A 20,093-nucleotide genomic window follows, 5' to 3' on the forward strand; every position below is an offset into this window, starting at 1 on the left:
AAAGACATGTTCTCTTTTGTTTCAAACTTCATTGTGTGTTTACACCAGACGGAGTAGGGAGTCGATGTGTGGTATTAATAGGCTTCAACAGCCACTTTGACTGTTGGTGACAGCTTGCTTGTGCACATAGTGAGAAATCGATATGGGAGATAAGTCATATTGAATATAAACGCTGGAGTGTATAAATATGGTTACCGGAAAAAATAACACGCCCTAATTCACTCGTAGTAACAGATGAATCCGTGAAAGGATTCTCATTGTAACCAATGGATATTACACAGATTAATATAGGAATATTTGAGAGGCAAACAAATACTTTTGTTACAATGGGGTTCTCTATATGCCATACTTTCTACTGTAACTGTTAAAAATTCAGAATTAAAAGTTACATTGAAGGTTAAACATAACAAGGGAAATTAGATTCAGGTTCACTCTGATTTATAGTACATTTTACATTCATGTTTCACAGCTCAGATATTTTGCATTTAGATGGTGTACTCGAATATAGTTTTCAGTGCTAAATGAATTTGTTGTTTGTGATGTATTCATTCCATGTTTCAGGTCTATTTTTTTATTGATACATTTTTTTATTTTCAGCTATTACGCCTCTTCGTGAACCATCACGTTTCTCTGCTGTTACTGAAATTATTAAGAAGGAACCAGACTCTAAACCTAAGCATCGCTCAGTTAGGGAATTCTATGGTGTTGAAGAATATTGTTATATCATGGATGCTAAGAATAATGGCAATATTGGCCGATACCTCAACGTAAGTACACTTGACAGTAAACTTTTTACTGCCTGTGGTCTTTTATCATGTTGTACTAGACTTCCCAGCTACTTCAAGTTCGCAAGAGAATTGATACTATACTCAGATACAGTAATTAGCACATTTTTAAAACCAAAAATTGGCTAAAAAGTTACATGCGTAAATTCTACAAGTCTTAGAGAGGAAGAATATGCAGTGTAGATTTAATCTCCCCGAACAAAATATTGCCACCCCCTGGTAGAACGTACAGCATGTTTTACAGCCCAGCAGATAGTGTTCAGATCGTGGCATGGAGTACAGTAAACATTAGCCTCTGCGATAAGTCCCCCTCCAGTTACCTGGAGAGACTTTGTGCTTCAGTTGTGTTCTAGTAGGTCTTCTGATGGGTCACAAGTCAAAATTGACGGAGTGACCAAATGAGCCCATTGTAATTGGATGTGCCCATGGACACAAAGTGAATTAAATAGTGATCTGCCTCGATGCACAAGAAGTGTTATATCTCTCCAGCAAATCACATTGGTGTTCATGTCGTCCAAAATAGCAATTGCAGTGTGCTCGAGGCTTACTCTGTGTTTGCATGCCATAGTGAGGATTCCACACATTGTTGACTGGTCTGTTAATTCCCTAAATTTGAATCCAATATACAGTTTGCAGGATTATTTGTAACAGCAAATGAAACACAGTATCCATGTACTCCCAAGGCCTCCTGATGAGCAAGTGGCTGCTAACTGATACAGTAGAAACCGGTTTTAACGTGCCCGCCTTTAAGGAATTCATAAGGCCCAGCCAATTGCCATAAGCACAATGTTATTTAAACCCCCTTGTAACGAACCCCGACATAAGGAAAAGTCCATTTTTAAGGAATATATTTCACATAAATTACCATCGCACATCCTGTTGTAACAAAAATTTGTGATAAGATACTTTTTTCTAAACTTGCTTGAAATGTTAATTAACTTCCGTTTTCACATAATCTCAGCCCGAAGTTAACGTGTTAAATTAAAGCGCTCCTTTAGCGATGTGTGAAACCATGATAAATTGGCACAGCCTTTGGAAATCACTGCTATCGGCAAGCAGCAGTCACTGCCATGCTAGATACCGTTGGTTAGCCATGTTCACTAAACTGTAGTCAGTACCGGAATGACGGCTGTATGGGAGCGAAGTGCGGTTTCCAGCAAGACTAGCTGTGCGGCCTAGAGGCATGACTGGCATACGCGTACATGAAATAGATGTTGATTCCCATAGGGAACCTGAAATATTTGTCCTGAATGAGTAAATTTATAATAGGGAGCGTGCATGGCCGCTCTTAGCGCCTCTAGCGGAAGAAATCGGTAACAATTTGGTGATCTTGTCTTGAGCGGTCAGTCCAGGTTGTGTAACTGTGGGTGTGAAATTGTGGTAGTAGTAGTGTATCAAAATGCCTAAATCAAATAGAAATTGTTGTGCAGTGAACTGCCACAACACACAAAAAAACGCGCATGGAAAAGGAATTACATTTCACACATTTTCTGGTCGTCCATAGGAATCGGGCAGCTGCAGGAAGTGGATTTCAGCTGTGGGAAGGATAAAATAAGTTCAGTAGGCTACCTTATTTCATTTGTGACGTAAATCACACATTTCAAACATACCAGATATGCCAAGTCAAGAACACGTTCATTTAAGTACACTGTGAAATAGTACATTTCTTTTCAAGTATGTATTGCAGCGGGTTCTATGTTTACATTCATGTCCTTCCATATGCACGTGTCTTGACTAAGCTGAATAATAATAATAATAATAATAATAATAATGTTTTTCTGCACTTCGGTGCAGTTGGAACTCCATCGGAACCCACCAAATGCTCCGTCATTTGCAGTGAACATTTTGTTGGAGGAAAGCCAAGTAATACTGAAAATCATCCATCACTATCTGTGTTTCATGAGAGCTATAAGAAGAAACCAAAAAGAGAATGTGATGTATCCTGGTTTTAAGAGCGAGTAAACCAATGAAATGCTCAAATATACATACGTCTTCTGATCAGGAAACTCATGAATTTATTGAAAAAAATGAGTGTGTGAAAAACTACATAAGTCGGTGCAAGCAGTATTTGAGATTGAAGCAACGACTTTCGAATTCACTTGTGTTTATAGTGGGAATGATGTAGGCACACAGTGCAACTCAAGCACAGTACCTTCAAGTATTTCGGAAAAGGTGGATAAAAGTTGTGGTCCCAACACTCCTCCCCCCCTCCCCCTGGACATAATTATGCAGAGGATTTTGTGGATACCAGAGTATAAAAAGTGAGGCACAGTTGAAGGATTTAACAAGTGTTTCATTTGAAACATTCAGTTTTTATTTTCTTTCTTTGTTTCTAGAGTGTCTATAAATATAAGTAATAACGTTGTTTGTTTACTCTTTTGAATGAAAATGAAATTGGTCCCTTGCTTCCTTGGCAGTCATATTTGGTGTACATCGGACTACTGCTGCGCGAATATTTTTTTACTGCTCTCAGAGTAGTCAAGAAACGCACTTCTAATTTTATTTTCTGGCCTAGCAAACTATCTGTGCAAAATACTTTGCCTCACGCTTTTAAAACATATTATCCTGATGCACGAGTTATAACAGATTGCACATAAATGAAATCAGAAACGCCAGCAAGAATACATGAGAGATGTTACATGTATTCTCCGTACAAGTCATGTTATACATTTAAATTTTTATTAGCTGCGGCCCCAAATGGAGCTATTGTTTTTGTTTTCCCTTGTTATGATGGAAGAACTAATGATACTTTTATTGTTAACAATTCAGGCTTCCTAAATCTTTTGAGTGAGGAGGACGTTATATTAGCCGACAAAGGATTCCCAGGTATTAAAACACAGTCACCTCATTCTTTACTTGTTATGCCGCCTTTTCTTCACAATGGGAGATTTACAGAAAATGAAGTGTTACTAACTCAGAGTGTAGCAAGTGTGCGAATTCATGTTGACAGATGCATACAGAGGGTGAAAATTTTCAAAATCTTGAAAAAATATTCCTAAAGATTTGTTTCCGTATATCAGGGACATTGTTTACGTAGCTTGTGTGCTAGCAAATTTCTTGCCACCAATAATAAAAAACGTAGAATGGTAACCCCTGCACATAATCCACTCGTATAAATCTATCTTATCAGAAATTCGCTTAACAACATGACGTGTTATCTACTTATTCCAACTGAATTCCTGTTTATTTGCTTACCAGATGCTGCCCATCAATAGCTTGTCAAAAACACAGTCAATTTCACCGGAAATCTCACTCGCGAAATTTGAGTTTTCCCAGATTCATAGATATGAGATAGTTACAATTTGTTATTCATTTCGCCCTGTATCAGGTTTAAACATATTTTTATATGTACAGCATTACAACTTCCATAGCATTACTTCATATTTATCTTGACGACAAAATTCAATGGTACTTTTTGCCGTAACTATGAAGCAAGTCTTCCAGCGGAACGCACTCTCACCGTATTAATTCTCGGAACTCCGCCAGAGCGCTCTGTTACTTGTACCGTGCACGCTCCCTATACCATTTATACTGGTATTACACGTGTATGCTGCGAGACACAAGTAACTTCACGAAATACAGTAGAAGTCCGTTATAGCGAGAATTCATAACAGCGAAAAATTTATTCGCTATAACGGATTGTCGTTATATCCGATTTTGTATAAAAGTCGGAAAACCTTTCATGCACTTTAAAATCGGTATGAAACGGCAATCAGTTTGTTCAAAACTTGCGTTTCCGCAGATGATATCCACACTATGGCTTACTTGTTTGTTATTTTTTGTAATCCGATACTACATGAAAGTGTATGTTTAATTTCATTCTGAAAAAAATATAGTTCCGTATTTCTCCGAATCCAAGATGAACCCCCCTTTTTCCTTCAAAAAAGTTCAATCAGGCTCAAAAGGAAGTTTGTAAAATCGTACAGGCCTACGCATTTTTAGACTATTTTTAGACGCCGAACATTGGCTTTCTTCACGCCGATTTCATTCTTTTTTGCGGCTTCACAATTACTCTTTATTTCCGCGAGTTTAAGGACCATTAACTTAACAATGGCATCATAATACCGAAGAGAACTCGTTGAAAATTTTCCGGCAATACCTATTCCATGCGTTTCTACAATACAACGATCCATCAGGAAATTATTCTTGCTGTCTATAAAACTGTTACTTTTACGCAGCGTCAGATATAACCGGCTACCGCTACACGCACGTCTCGCTTGTCGGGTGCGGCCAAATTCAACGGCTAGCGATGTATAGGCCTAATCACGAACGTTGAATGTCAACGAACGAGTTTATTGCACCACGGTATGGCCAAGCGCCCTTGCGTTTTTTGTGCACATACCTCACAATTTCATCATCGACTTCTTTAAAGCGTCCTTGTTGTGGACCACTGAATGCATTTTTTGTACAGTACGCATTTTTTTAGCTCTTTGTCTTCACGCAAACGCCAAATATTGGCTTTAGTTAGGCCTATGCCGTATTTTCTTGCGGCTGCACAATTATTCTACATTTCCGAGTTTAATAAACATTAACTTAAAATTGGCATCATAATATCGACTAGAACCCGTTGAAAATTTGCCGGCAATATCTTTTCCACGTATCTGTACAATACGACTATCCATCACGAAAATATTCCTGCTGTCTATAAACCTTAATTTTACTAAGCGTCAAGTACAATAGATGTGTTATGACTCTGCCACTGAGTAGCCATGGCTTTTCTAAGAATTCGAAGGGTCTCATATTTTGATGCCATTCTGCAGATTTGAGAAACACACTGGCACTGTACACTGTACAACCGGTAGCGATGTGTAGTAAAGAAGCAATTGTCAATGATTTCTGTGCGCGTGTGAAAAGAAGCAGCGTGGTTACCGCGGTAGTTGCCAGTGGTATCCATTACTTACTGTTAGGCCGCGAATGCAACAACCCTTGAGTTTTCGCATGAGATTCTGAGGAAAAAAAAGTCTTGGATTTGGAGAAATACGGTATCACTCCAGAGATTTCTGTGGCAAACACCTTAGCTTTCTTCTTCAAACAGCGTCACCTAACCTAACCGTATATGTTGCCTATCATGAAAACATTTGAAACACAGGTAGAGAAATAACCTCCTCGTGAAAAATGTACATGTAAATAGCCGTAACTAGACGCGAGAAGATATGAAATATCCTCTGAAATCAGTGATGCACTCTGCCATATCTTGAGGTTTATGACATTCTTACGTAATTTCCGTATATAACATTAAAATTAATATATCGTTTATTCAGTATTTTTACGAGTTAACGACTGCTATCGGCCACGTTATTTACGCATTTATTTTGAAAACGTGTTATCCTCTTTCATTTTGAATTTTCTTTAGAGAACAGCAGTCGATGGGTATTACTAATCAACTCCAACATCGCCTTTGAATGTCAACGAGAGAACTCGCAAATGCACAAAGTGAGAAAACTATACTGTACTGAAGATGATCGATCGCATTTTGTTGCAAACGTTTCAGTTTTCTTATTCAAACAGCGTCACGTATCCTAACTTAACCGTACTATACGTATGATGAAAACACACTTCAAGCGCCAGTAGAGAAATTATACCTTTCTTGCTATAAATTTTCATAATAGCCTTTCCGTAATTTAACCAGATGCGACAAATACAAAGTAACCTATGAAATCAATTAAGCACTCTGCCATATCTTGAGGTGTATCCCATTCTTTATTGCAATATTTAGCCTCAAAATTAAGCGGTCGTTTAGTCAGCCTTAATTTTTAACGAGTTAACAACCATTATCGGACACGTTATTTACGCATTTATTACGAAAATATGTTCTCTTTCATTTCAAATTTTCTTTACGGAACAGCTGTCGACGAATATTACTAATCGACTTCAACATCGCCTTCGAATGACGACGAGAGAAATCGCTAGTGCACATAGCGAGGAAACGATGCTGAAGGTAATCGATCGCATGCAATATCATCGCTGGGGTGCATAAATATCAGTAACGGAAAAAATTGCGCGCACTTAATCGCTCGTAATAACAGATGCGCCAGTGATAGGGTTCTCGCTGTAACCGAAGGACGATGCACAGGTTAATATAGGAATTTTGAAGGGACAGATAAAGGTCGTCGCTATAACGGAGTTCTCGTTATATGCCGTACTCGCTATAGCGGACTTCTACTGTATAAACATTTACTGTAGGTGGAAGGTCTCTTGCAAATTTCATGTGATTTACAGTGAAAGATATATTTCAGAAGATTAGAAGCAATTAGAAACTGAAAAGGCTATGGATATTGAACAAAATGAAAATGTGTTCTAGAAAAAATTGCGGAATTAGTAGAAGCTCGTGCCTTCCATGGCTTACGCTGCCTGAACCGTCATCGATAGACCCCAAGTGTAAGCATACGAAATGTAGAGCTTGAACAGCTCTACAAAAAAGTCTGTGAGGGCATATAATTATCTCCAACCTCTTGACCTCTACGGCGATTTTAGTTCATAGTCGGTGGTAAAAAAGCCTTTTCAAATAAATAAATAAATAAATAAATAAATAAATAAATAAATAAATAGAGATTTTCCCCAAATTTTACATCCAAATAAAGTGTCTAACCTCCTCTAGGACTCATTAAGAATAACGGCAGTCAATAATAATAATAATAATAATAATAATAATAATAATAATAATAATAATAATAATAAATGTAAACATGTATGAATAATCCCATAATGAAATTAAATATACTATGTCCAATCATTATCTGAAAAAGGAGAATCTTAACTAACGATAGTTAAATAGTTGTCTCCAGTGAGGTCAGCTGCCTTAACCTATAGCCGCAGAGCTGTAAAACCGGCTAGGCATTTCCATCTCGCAGCACCAATCTCTACTTAGGAATCGCACGGAGCGCCAGACTGAAGATACTTGCAGCTTCATTCACTGTTTTTGTTCCTGTGTTGCAAGTTGTGCTACGAGTTACATTTGTGTCTGTGATAAGTGTTGTACTGCGAGTTGCGGCGGACTACGTTCATTATGGGTGCTAAACGTAAGAAACTGACACTTCAGCAAATGATCGACATCATTAGTGATGTTGAATGTGGTAGCCAAGTACCTTTGTCACAGATGGCAAAAATACATGACTTGGCACCCTCTACACTGTTTGGCATCATGAAGCAGAAGGAAGCAGTTTTGACCGCAAAAGTGGAGTGAGGTTCTGGGGCAAAAATACGGAAGAATATTCATTCTTTGCCATACAAGGAACTTGAAAACATTTTAATGAAATGGTTCATGGGAAAAAGGAACGAGAACACTCCAGTCGACAGGAACATACTTAAACAAAAAGCTCAAGAAGTCGCACTTAAGCTGGGTTTGGTCGATTTCCATGCTTCTAATGGCTGGCTTGATCGTTTAAAAAAAGGCACAATCTTTCATTCCAAAACATGTGGCGAGAGTGCAGAAGTTAACAACGATACAGTTGTATACTAGAAAAACAATCGTGAGTGAGACAGTGGAGTGAGCGGATGTGCTGAGTAGAGTGCTGAACATGGGCGATTCACTAGTGCAGTACAGGGCAGCTATAGGAAGGTGGAATGGAGGAGTGAAATGTGAAAAAGCGAGAGGAGAGATGAAAAATGGGCAGCAGATGGGTGTATTGGTAACCTTGTTGGTAGCCGCAGTAATAGCAACCTTATTGGAAATAGGTTGAGCTAAACCCGGGGCCTGGACCAGTTGGTGCAATCGGATGGGAAGAATTCGAAATGATTAAGGAACTGATCAAAGAAGCATGTCAGGACGAGCAAACAAGAGACCTAATTAGAGAACAAGCCAAGGAAATAAATAAAGAAATACAAGAGTTAAAACAGTGTGTTAAAAAGGAGATGAATGTGATAAAAGAGAGAGTGGCTCATAACACGGAAGAAGTAGAACGACTGAAGACCAAAGTCAGGGATTTAGAAGAGGAACTGAGGCAAGTAAAGTGGTCTGAAAACAGGACAAACCAAGAGCTCAGGAGGAAAAACCTTTTTATTTATGGTGTGCCGGAAGGAGACAACGAAAGCAAGGTGGAAATAGTATTTAAAGTGGTAGAAGTGATACAAAGTAAAATGAAGATAAACTTTAGTGAGGTGGACATAGACGATGCATATAGAGTGGGGAAAGTGAAGGGTAGGAGACCGATCAAGGTTAAGTTAATATCAACCCTGATGGCGGAAATAGTGTTGAGGAATACCAGCAACTTAAAAGGTGAGAAAATTTGGGTGAGAAGGAACATGGACAATGGCGTCATCAAGGAACAAACCATTTTACACAGGCACCTAGGCAAAGCTAGATTTCAAGGCCTAACGGCCTACATTAAAGGGCAGCGTTTGATCGTTGGAGACGGTCGCTGGTGGCGCACGTGGACACCAGCTCAGCTACAGGAAATAGACAAAAACCACCAACAGCAGCAGAGTGTAACGTGTGAGGAAGGAGCAGAAGTGAGCAAGGTAACGCTGACGGAAGTCAGTGATGACGTAGATGGGAGCGATACGGCAGAAGGAAGAGGAGCTTATACAGGAGACGAGCAGTCAGCGGGGCAAGAGGGAGCGGAGGGCAATGCACTGGAAGATAGCCCTATCGAGCAACGCCCAGGGGTCAGCAAGGGGATTGAAGAAAGAAGACGAGAGACAATGGTAATGGGTAAAAACCTAAGTCTAAAAGATTTATGGGCAAAGAGAAATAAGTTACAGACTGATAAGGGGGGGGGGGGGAAAGAGAATGGCAAAACGCCTAAAACTCCAGAAGAGGATACAGTAGAAATAGAACAAATGGAAATATCTAAAATGACCAGAAGTAAATCAAGAAATTTAGACTGTAAAAGTAAAAAAATAACTAGAGTTAAAGGTATCATGTGTTAGTATCGAAGGAATATGGAAAAAAATAGATAACGAAAAGTTTAAACAGCTACTGGAAGATATGGATATTATTGGACTTGTAGAAACTTGGGCTGATTACAAGAAAGACTTAAAGATAGAAGGGTGTATTGTATGGAGTCGATATGGATCAAGGAGATTTAATAGAGAAAGGATATCGGGAGGAATTTCAGTGGTAATCAAAAACAACTTAAAAGATAGGATACAGCTCTTAGAATCTGAGTTTAAGGAATTAATCTGTATAAGAATATTGGATAGGGTCAATAGGAGGAATAAAATATGTATAGCTTTTGTATATAATCCACCTTTGAGCTCCCCATTTGCGCAGAATGAGTTTTTTGAGAATTTAGCGACAGAAATTAGACGAATGAGAAGTACGTATGATCAGGCAAGCATTATTATTATGGGTGATCTTAACGCGAGGATAGGGGACAAGAAGCCAGTTTATAGTCAACATGAGGATGAGGTATTAGTAGTTAATTGAAATAACCAGGATAAAGAATGTAACAGAAATGGAGAAACTACTAGAAAAAGAATACATTACCTCGACTTCTTGAAGGATATGATGCTAAGGATATTTTTAACACCAATGAAACAGGAGTGTTTTACAATTTGCTCCTGTCCAACACATATGCTGTTCATGGAGAAAAATGCCACGGAGCCAAAAAATGTAAAGAAAGACTGATAGCATTGTTATGTGTTAACAGCGAGGGAATGAAAAATTACCCCCAATAATAATTGGAAAATTTAAGAATCCAAGCTGCTTCAAAAACACTTGTACACTCCCATGTAAATATGATTTTAACAAAAGTGCATGGATGACATCGGAGATATTTCTAAAATTTTTACGAAGCTTGGATGCTAAGATGGGATCAGCAGGAAGGTGCTGGTGATAGACAGATGTCCAGCTCATCCTTCAGATGAATCTTTCCTGCCGAATATCGAAGTGGTTTTCTTTCCTTCTAACTGCACTAGTCACCTGCAGCCTTTGGACCTTGGCATTATTCATTCTGTGACAGTGAAGTACAGGAAGGCCCTGGTTCAAGAGCTATTTCTTTCCTCGAAAGAAATGAGGAATAATACCAATACAAATAGTCCGTTATTGGACATTATAAATTTTCCAGCTAACTCATTCCTGGTTACGAGAGTTTCACCCCCATGTGCTAGGTTGGGCTCATCAGTTGGCACCTAGCACACCCACCAAGACGCTGGCTAGTGCATACAGTGGAGGTCACTGTGTAGGCTGCTTGGAGCCACCGGCAGTGCCAATGCACTATGAGAGACTTCGTCTCACTACCAAAAAATTGATGCCTGCTTCCATAGGGAACCTGAAATATTTGTCCCGAATGTGTGAATTTATAATACCAATATAAATGGTCCGTTATTGGACATTATAAATTTTCCAGTTAACTCATTTCTGGTTGCCAGCGTTTCGCCCCCATGTCTCTTCATTTGAGTTGAAGGCCTGACCAATACTCGCGTGAACGTCACGTCAAATGAGTTGAGTGGGTTAACAGTTTTGTGTGTGTGAATATAACATATGCAGTTATATTTTGAAAGTGTTGGTGGTGGTGGTGGTGATTATTGTTTTAAGAGGAAGTACAACTAGGCAACGATCCTCTTAAAACATCACAGTGAAAAAAATGGAAGGGATCCGACACTTTGAAAAATGAAGGTATCGGCCAAAGAAAGACAAGAGTTGACTGAAGGAGGATAGGGGATAGGATAGAGGAAAGTGAGGAGCCTGGCATAAGTAAGTGGAAGCAATGCTAGGACTCAGCTAAGGGCCCCATAGTTGCCAACCCATGCTCCCAAGTTAAGAGGCCCTGGGGCTTCTTTTAGTCACCTCTTACAACAGGCAGGGAATACGTGGGTGTTATTCTGCTGTCCCCACCCACAGGAGGATTATATTTTGAAAACCCTCCCCCTTGAACAATGTGACCCTTGCTGCGGTGGGAAAGCTTTTGCATCCCAGGGAAGCAAGTAGCCGAGCCATAGGAGCAACCGTATTGGGTGGGTATCTGTTAAGACACCAACTAACGAATGGTTCATTGAAAGGTGGGTAGCAGCCTTTTAGAAGTTGCAAGGGTGACGGTCTGGATGATTGACTGATATGGCCTTGTAATAATATTTAACATGGCTATGTTGATACAGCTACACGGCTGAAAGCAGCGGGGAAACTACAGCCATAACTAACTCCAGCTCTCTCTGTTTGAATGGATGATACAGTATACTGACGATATCTTCCTCCCGGGTAAAATATTCTGGTGTTAAAATAATCTCCCATTTGGATCTCCGGGAGGGGACTACGTGAGAGGGGCAGTCATGAGGAATATGAGTGCTGATATTCTGCGAGTAGGAGCGTGGAACTGGAATTTAGAATTTTGAATTGTTATGGTATGTTAGAGAATCTGAAAAAGGGAATTGGACAGACTAAAGTTAGATGTAGTTGGTATCAGTGAGGGATTTTGGCAGGAAGAGCAGGTTTTTTGATCAGGCAACTACAGAAATATCAATACAAAATTAAACAGAGGAAATGCAGGAGTTTGTTTAATAATGAGTAAGAAAATGGAGGGAAATAGGACAGTGGGTAAGCTACTATGACCAGAATAGTGAATGAATTATTGTCAAGATAGACACCAAGCCAGTGCCTACCACAGGTCTGTATACCTACTAGTTTAGTGGATGATAAATAAATCAATAGAATATATGGAGAGAAGATTTAATACAGTATGTAAAAGGAGATGAGGATCTAATTGTGACAAGAGACTGGAATGCAGGCCAAGAAAAAGAATGTAGTGTAGTAGCAGAATTCAGTGGGTGAAAAATAAATGAAAGATGAAGTCTTGTGATAGAATTCTGCACTGCTAATACTTGGTTCAAATACCACAAACAACAACTGTATATGAGGACAAGACCTGGAGACACTGGAAGGCATGAAATAGACTTTTTTTATGATTAGGCAGAGATTCAGAAACTGGGTATTGGTATGCAAGACCTTCCCAGGAGCAGGTGTGGACTCTGACCACAACTTGATGGTCATGAAATGCTGTCTGAAATTGAAGAAAGGAATACAAGGAGATGGGAATCTAGACACGTTGAAGGCAAACAGAATGAGGGATTGTTTCAGAAAACATGTTGCACAAGGACTAAATGAAAAGGCTGAAGTAAACACAATAGAAGAAGAATGGACAGGCATGAAGAATGAGATCAATAGGGCTGCTGAAGAAATGTTAGGAAGAAAGGCAACATCAAGAATCAGTGGGTAACTCAGGAAATACTAGAACTAATATTGATGAGTGATGAAAGTACAAGAATGCAAAAAATGAGAAGGGTAGAGAATAATGCAGGCAATTGAAGAATTAAGTAGATAGAAAGTTCAGGACAAGTTAAGAAAGAATGACTGAAAGAGAAGTGCAAGGATGTCAAAAGTTGTATAGTTGTAGAATATGAAGATGCTGCATATAGGAAAATCAAGGAAACCTTTGAAGAAAGGAAATCTAGGTGTATGAATATTAAGAGCTCAGATGGAAAAACCAGTTCTGAGGAAAGAAGACAAAGCAGAAAGGTGCCAGCAACATATTCAACAATTGTATCAAGGGAAAGAAGTAGATTATAAGTAGAGATGGGAATTATAGGCACGAGTAAGTTAGAATGCAAACGTATTTAACCAAGGCGCACAATGGTTCTGCAGTGAGATTTGCATAAATATTAGCGATGTGAACTATGAGAACCCCTAAACTTTACACAGTTCACCTACATAACTGTAAAGCAGCTAGATTACACTTGCGCCTTGCTCAAATATGTTTGCAGTCTAACCTATTCTTGCTTATAATTCCCATGTCTAATTATAAGGTTGTGGAACAAAAAGAGGCTGTTGATGCTCATGAAGTGGGATACCCAGTTTTGAGGTCAGAATTCAACAGAGCTTTGAGAAACCTAATAGGTACTAGGCACCTGGAATTAAAGACGCATCCTTAGAAAAACTGGCATGGTGAAGTTATTTCATATAGTGTATAAGATTTCTAATACAGGAGATGTGCCATCCGATTTTTGGCAGAATTTTGTAATACCTATTCCCAAGAAAGTCGGTGCTGACAAGTGTGAAAACTACTACATCATTAGTTTAGTATCTCATGCCTGCAAAATTTAACACATATTATTTACAGAAGAATGGAAAGAGAAGTTGAAACTGAGTTGGGGGAAGATTAGTTTGGCTTCAGAAGAAATATAGGAATACGTGAAGCAATCCTGACTTTATATCTGATCTTAGAGGATCAAATTAAGGGCAAGCCCACATACATGGTGTTTGTAGATGTAGAAAAGGCATTCGATAATGATGATTGAACCAAGCTATTTGAGATTCTGAAGGTGATCGGGATCAGATACAGAGAGGGAAGAATTTTCTAGAATCTGTATAAAAATCAATCTGCAGTGATAAGAATTGAGGGCTTTGAAAAAGAAGCAGGAATCTGGGAAGGAGTGAGACAAGGCTGCAGTTTGTCCTCCCCAGCCCCCTTTATTTTCAATGTTTATATAGAACAGGTGGTAAAGGGTATCACAGTCCAAGGAAAGGTAATTGAAACCCTGAGATTTGATGATGATATTGTTATTTTATCTGAGACTACAGAAGATCTAGAGAAATTGCTGAATGGTATTGACAGAGTCTTGGGGAAGGAGTACAAGATGAAACTAAATAAGTCCAAAACAAAAGTAATGGAGTGCAGTCAAACGAACTCAGGTGATGCAGGAAATATTAAATCAGGAAATTAAGTTTTGAAGGAAGTAGATGAATATTGTACTTGGGTAGTAAAATAACTAATGATGGCAGAAGGAGGACATAAAATGCAGGCTAGCACAAGCAAGGAAAGCCTTTCATAAGGAAAGAAATTTCTTCACTTCAAACATTAATATAGGAATTAGAAAGGTGTTTTAGAAGACTTTCGTCTGGAGTATGGCATTGTATGGAAGTGAAACTTGTATGATAACTAGCTCAGAAATAAAGAGAATAGGAGCTTTTGAAATATGGTGGTAGGCCTACAGAAGAATGCTGAAGATAGGATGGATAGATTGAATCACGAATAAAGAGGTACTGAATCGAATTGGTGAGAGGAGGTGTTTGGCTGAATTTTATGAGAAGAAGCGATAGAATGATAGGACACCCAGGACTAATTCAGTTGTTTTTTGAGGAAAGTTTAGGCAGTAAAAACGGTAGGCGTAGACCAAGGTATGAATATCACAAGCAAATTAGAGCAGATGTAGGATACAGTAGTTACGTAGAAATGAAAAGGTTAGCTCAGGATAGGGTGGCATGGAAACTGCATCAAACCAGTCTATAGACTGATGACTCGAACAACAAAAACAATTGTACCCCTTCTTGTATTTTAAATTTTGTTCAACCATGTTCATGTGGATGGTTCATGTTTGTGGGTTACTGTAGTCACGTCCTAGTTCGTGAACCATGGGCAACGGCTGAGTGGCCTAGTAAGTGGTCCTGAGAGTCGGGATACCAGTTGCTATGGAATGGGAGTGGGCATCTCAGACATATTCTGAGTCGTGGCCCTCCTTGTGCTCAGGCGGCTAGGACTATACAATTCACCGGTGGTCCATAACCCGTTAGAGGAGAGATCCTCACTTGGACTATGTGCAAGTAGGGCAGCATCCTCCTTCATGAATTTACCGAGCTCAGAACACTTTAAGCAAGCCTCGGACCTATGGGAGTAATGGAGTCCCACTCCCATTTGACAGGCGAGGGACTCCTTGAAAACAACTTGGCGAACAAAATGGAATTCGATGGGGAGCTATCAATATTAATGGGGCTTATGGAAGAAAGAAGGTAGAACTGGCTGAGTCAGCAAAGAGGATGCATCTGGATGTGCTAGGAGTAAGTGATATTCGGGTAAGGGGAGATAATGAGGAAGAGATAGGAGATTATAAAGTGTACTTGACGGGTGTTAGAAAGGGAAGGGCAGAGTCTGGGGTAGGGCTCTTTATTAGGAATACCATTGCACGCAACATAGTTTCTGTTAGGCACGTAAATGAGCGAATGATGTGGGTAGATTTGTCAGTGGGAGGAATTAGGACAAGAATTGTGTCCGTGTATTCACCATGTGAGGGTGCAGATGAGGATGAAGTTGACAAGTTTTATGAAGCATTGAGTGACATCGTGGTCAGGGTTAACAGCAAGGATAGAATAGTGCTAATGGGCGATTTCAATGCGAGAGTTGGGAATAGAACTGAAGGATATGAAAGGGTGACTGGTAAATGTGGGGAAGATATGGAAGCTAATGGGAATGGGAAGCGTTTGCTGGACTTCTGTGCTAGTATGGGTTTGGCTGTTACGAATACATTCTTCAAGCATAAGGCTATTCACCGCTACACATGGGAGGCTAGGGGTACCAGATCCATAATAGACTATATCTTAACAGACTTTGAATTCAGGAAATCTGTTAGGAATGTACGAGTTTTTCGCGGATTTTTCAATGATACAGACCACTATCTGATCTGTAGTGAACTAAGTATCTCTAGGCCTAGGGTAGAGAAAGTGAAATCTGTCTGCAAACGAATAAGGGTAGGAAATCTCCAGGACGAGGAAATTAGACAGAAGTACATGGATATGATTAGTGAGAAGTTTCGAACAGTAGACAGTAAGCAGGTTCAGGATATAGAAAGTGAATGGGTGGCATACAGGGATGCTGTAATAGAAACAGCAAGGGAATGCCTATGAACAACTGTGTGTAAAGATGGGAAAAGGTGAACATCTTGGTGGAATGATGAAGTGAGAGCAGCCTGTAAACATAAAAAGAAGGCTTATCAGAAATGGCTCCAAACAAGGGCAAAGGCAGACAGGGATTGGTACGTAGATGAAAGAAACAGAGCAAAACAAATAGTTCTTGAATCCAAAAAGAAGTCATGGGAAGATTTTGGTAATAACCTGGAAAGGCTAGGTCAAGCAGCAGGGAAACCTTTCTGGACAGTAATAAAGAATCTTAGGAAGGGAGGGAAAAAGGAAATGAACAGTGTTTTGAGTAATTCAGGTGAACTCATAATAGATCCCAGGGAATCACTGGAGAGGTGGAGGGAATATTTTGAACATCTTCTCAATGTAAAAGGAAATCATCATGGTGGTGATGCAAACAGCCAAGCTCATGGGGAGGAGGAAAATGATGTTGGTGAAATTATGCTTGAGGAAGTGGAAAGGATAGTAAATAAACTCCATTGTCATAAGGCAGCAGGAATAGATGAAATTAGACCTGAAATGGTGAAGTACAGTGGGAAGGCAGGGATGAAATGGCTTCATAGAGTAGTAAAATTAGCGTGGAGTGTTGGTAAGGTACCTTCAGATTGGACAAAAGCAGTATTTGCACCTATCTATAAGCAAGGGAACAGGAAGGATTGCAACATCTATCGAGGTATCTCATTGATTAGTATACCAGGCAAAGTATTCACTGGCATCCTGGAAGGGAGGGTGCAATCAGTCGTTGAGAGGAAGTTGGATGAAAACCAGTGTGGTTTCAGACCACAGAGAGGCTGTCAGGATCAGATTTTCAGTATGCGCCAGGTAATTGAAAAATGCTACGAGAGGAATAGGCAGTTGTGTTTATGTTTCGTAGATCTAGAGAAAGCATATGACAGGGTACCGAGGGAAAAGATGTTCGCCATACTGGGGGACTATGGAATTAAAGGTAGATTATTAAAATCAATCAAAGGCATTTATGTTGACAATTGGGCTTCAGTGAGAATTGATGGTAGAATGAGTTCCTGGTTCAGGGTACTTACAGGAGTTAGACAAGGCTGTAATCTTTCACCTTTGCTGTTTGTAGTTTACATGGATCATCTGCTGAAAGGTATAAAATGGCAGGGAGGGATTCAGTTAGGTAGAAATGTAGTAAGCAGTTTGGCCTATGCTGACGACTTGGTCTTAATGGCAGACTGTGCCGAAAGCTTGCAGTCTAATATCTTGGAACTTGAAAATAGGTGCAATGAGTATGGTATGAAAATTAGCCTCTCGAAGACTAAATTGATGTCAGTAGGTAAGAAATTCAACAGAATCGAATGTCAGATTGGTGATACAAAGCTAGAACAGGTCGATAATTTCAGGTATTTAGGTTGTGTGTTCTCCCAGGATGGTAATATAGTAAGAGAGATTGAATCAAGGTGTAGTAAAGCAAATGCAGTGAGCTCGCAGTTGCGATCAGCAGTATTCTGTAAGAAGGAAGTCAGCTCCCAGACGAAACTATCTTTACATCGGTCTGTTTTCAGACCAACTTTGCTTTACGGGAGCGAAAGCTGGGTGGACTCAGGATATCTTATTCATAAGTTAGAAGTAACAGACATGAAAGTAGCGAGAATGATTGCTGGTACAAACAGGTGGGAACAGTGGCAGGAGGGTACTCGGAATGAGGAGATAAAGGCTAATTTAGGAATGAACTCGATAGATGAAGCTGTACGCATAAACCGGCTTTGGTGGTGGGGTCATGTGAGGCAAATGGAGGATGATAGGTTACCTAGGAGAATAATGGACTCTGTTATGGAGGGTAAGAGAAGTAGAGAGAGGCCAAGACGACGATGGTTAGACTCGGTTTCTAACGATTTAAAGATAAGAGGTATAGAACTAAATGAGGCCACAACACTAGTTGCAAATCGAGGATTGTGGCGACGTTTAGTAAATTCTCAGAGGCTTGCAGACTGAACGCTGAAAGGCATAACAGTCTATAATGATAATGTATGTATGTATGTTCATGTGGAGTGTTTATTCCATACTATGGCAAATTGGACTTCTTTCTGTACACATTTAAAAAGCACCTGTGATTGGTTGGTCTCTGGTTTGCTTACCAACTTCTTCTCTGTTTTCTTCAAATTTCCTCTCGAATATTGATTTTTCGAAACTTCCATCCGTGTTTATCATTTGTTCATGTACTCCTGTATCGATTGTGTTGGTCATAGCCTCATCGATCATGCATTATTTGGGTGGCAAAATGTCAGAATTTTTTTATGATAAAATATTTTAATGAAAATAAGTAAATTCACCCTAGTATGGAATAAAATATTATGTACAACAGCCTCTACAGTGAAAAGTTCATCTCACTCGTAAGGTAAAACACTTTCTGTGGCTGTTGAGTAAATAACTATTATTATGTGTTCCTCTCCATGTTCCTTTCTATACTGTATGACTTGATATATCACTTGTTTTTTTTTTTTTGTTTTCCTTTCCTTATATTGTCCCCTTGGAATCATTTTTTCTCCATTTTGCTGTCTTTATGCAATCTTGTTCCCACCATCCCACTTCAAGACTGAAGATATGTCAAGAAGGCTCTGCCTTCCTGATAAAGTTGGGAGGCAGATACAAGCTTGTAGGGGGCCTCAGAAGAAATATGAGTTGAAGAAATAGGATTGATGAAGATGGGACGAATGTGTTTGAAGGCAGCAGTTTACGAAGATATGGAGATTGTCCTTGTCTCTTTCTGTTTTTACACCTTCCCACACTTGCCTGTCATTGTTTGTATCTTATTATATTTCTTTTCATACTCCTTACGTGACTTGATTTATCACATGTCATTAAATTGTCTCTCTCCTGTAGCATGCCATGTGGGTAACAGTGTATGATTTAAGTATTGGAGAGGAACCAACAAGTGACTTAATGTATGATTTAAATGTTTTCATTCCCAAGGCAAGAAGTTAAATTCACATCTTTCAAATTAACCTGTTTTGTTTTAATAGTGATAAGTGTTAAATTTTTGTTTCAGCATTCGTGTTCTCCAAATGTGTTCGTCCAGAACGTATTTGTTGACACTCATGATCTACGTTTTCCATGGGTTGCATTTTTTGCACTTACGTACATTCGTGCAGGTACTGAGCTCACTTGGGATTACAATTATGACGTAGGCAGCGTCCCAGGCAAAGTGATGTACTGTCATTGCGGTTCAACAGACTGTCGAGGTCGACTTTTGTAAGAGAACCAAAGTTCTCACCCATAAAGTACAACCCTTTCTTGTTGTGAAAGACAAGCGAAGATATTATCTCTTTGTGAATTTGCAGAGTGTTCGTAATCTTTACATCAGCTCAACTTGTTCGATAATATGTTATAATACCACATTTTAATTTTGTGTAAAATTGGAGGGAAGGTTAAAAGGGACCATTAAGAAAAGAAATAATGATGAGTAAAACCAGATATTCCTTTTATTTCTTATGATGATAAATTCAAGACGCTAGTGGATATTCTTCACAATCTTCATACCATGATTTGAATTCTTGCCAATTCATATTTTTTACATTAGTTGACTCCTGAAGCCTTAACTCTTCCTGATTTTTAATATTTCTTCTCTTATCTTAAATTGTGGTAGCTAACATTTGTGATAACAGGGATATGTAATTATACTGAAAATAATGGTTTTCTTAGTATGAGGTTTATTGAGTTCAGTTCAC

General features: G+C 39.2%; 1 protein-coding gene across 1 annotated transcript in view; it reads left to right on the forward strand.

Annotated features, from left to right (window-relative positions):
• The window catches only part of egg (eggless), a 351,731-nt gene extending 331,839 nt beyond the window's left edge, over positions 1–19,892 (forward strand). The window contains exons 24-25 of the mRNA XM_068226657.1: positions 598–767; positions 19,415–19,892. Of these exons, the coding sequence (XP_068082758.1) occupies positions 598–767; positions 19,415–19,621 (377 nt within the window). The 3' untranslated portion in view covers positions 19,622–19,892. The remainder of the gene's footprint in view (positions 1–597; positions 768–19,414) is intronic.
• The last annotated feature ends 201 nt before the right edge of the window (positions 19,893–20,093 follow it).

Source organism: Anabrus simplex, chromosome 1 (genome assembly GCF_040414725.1).
Source record: "Anabrus simplex isolate iqAnaSimp1 chromosome 1, ASM4041472v1, whole genome shotgun sequence".
NCBI classification, from domain to species: Eukaryota; Metazoa; Arthropoda; class Insecta; order Orthoptera; family Tettigoniidae; genus Anabrus; species Anabrus simplex.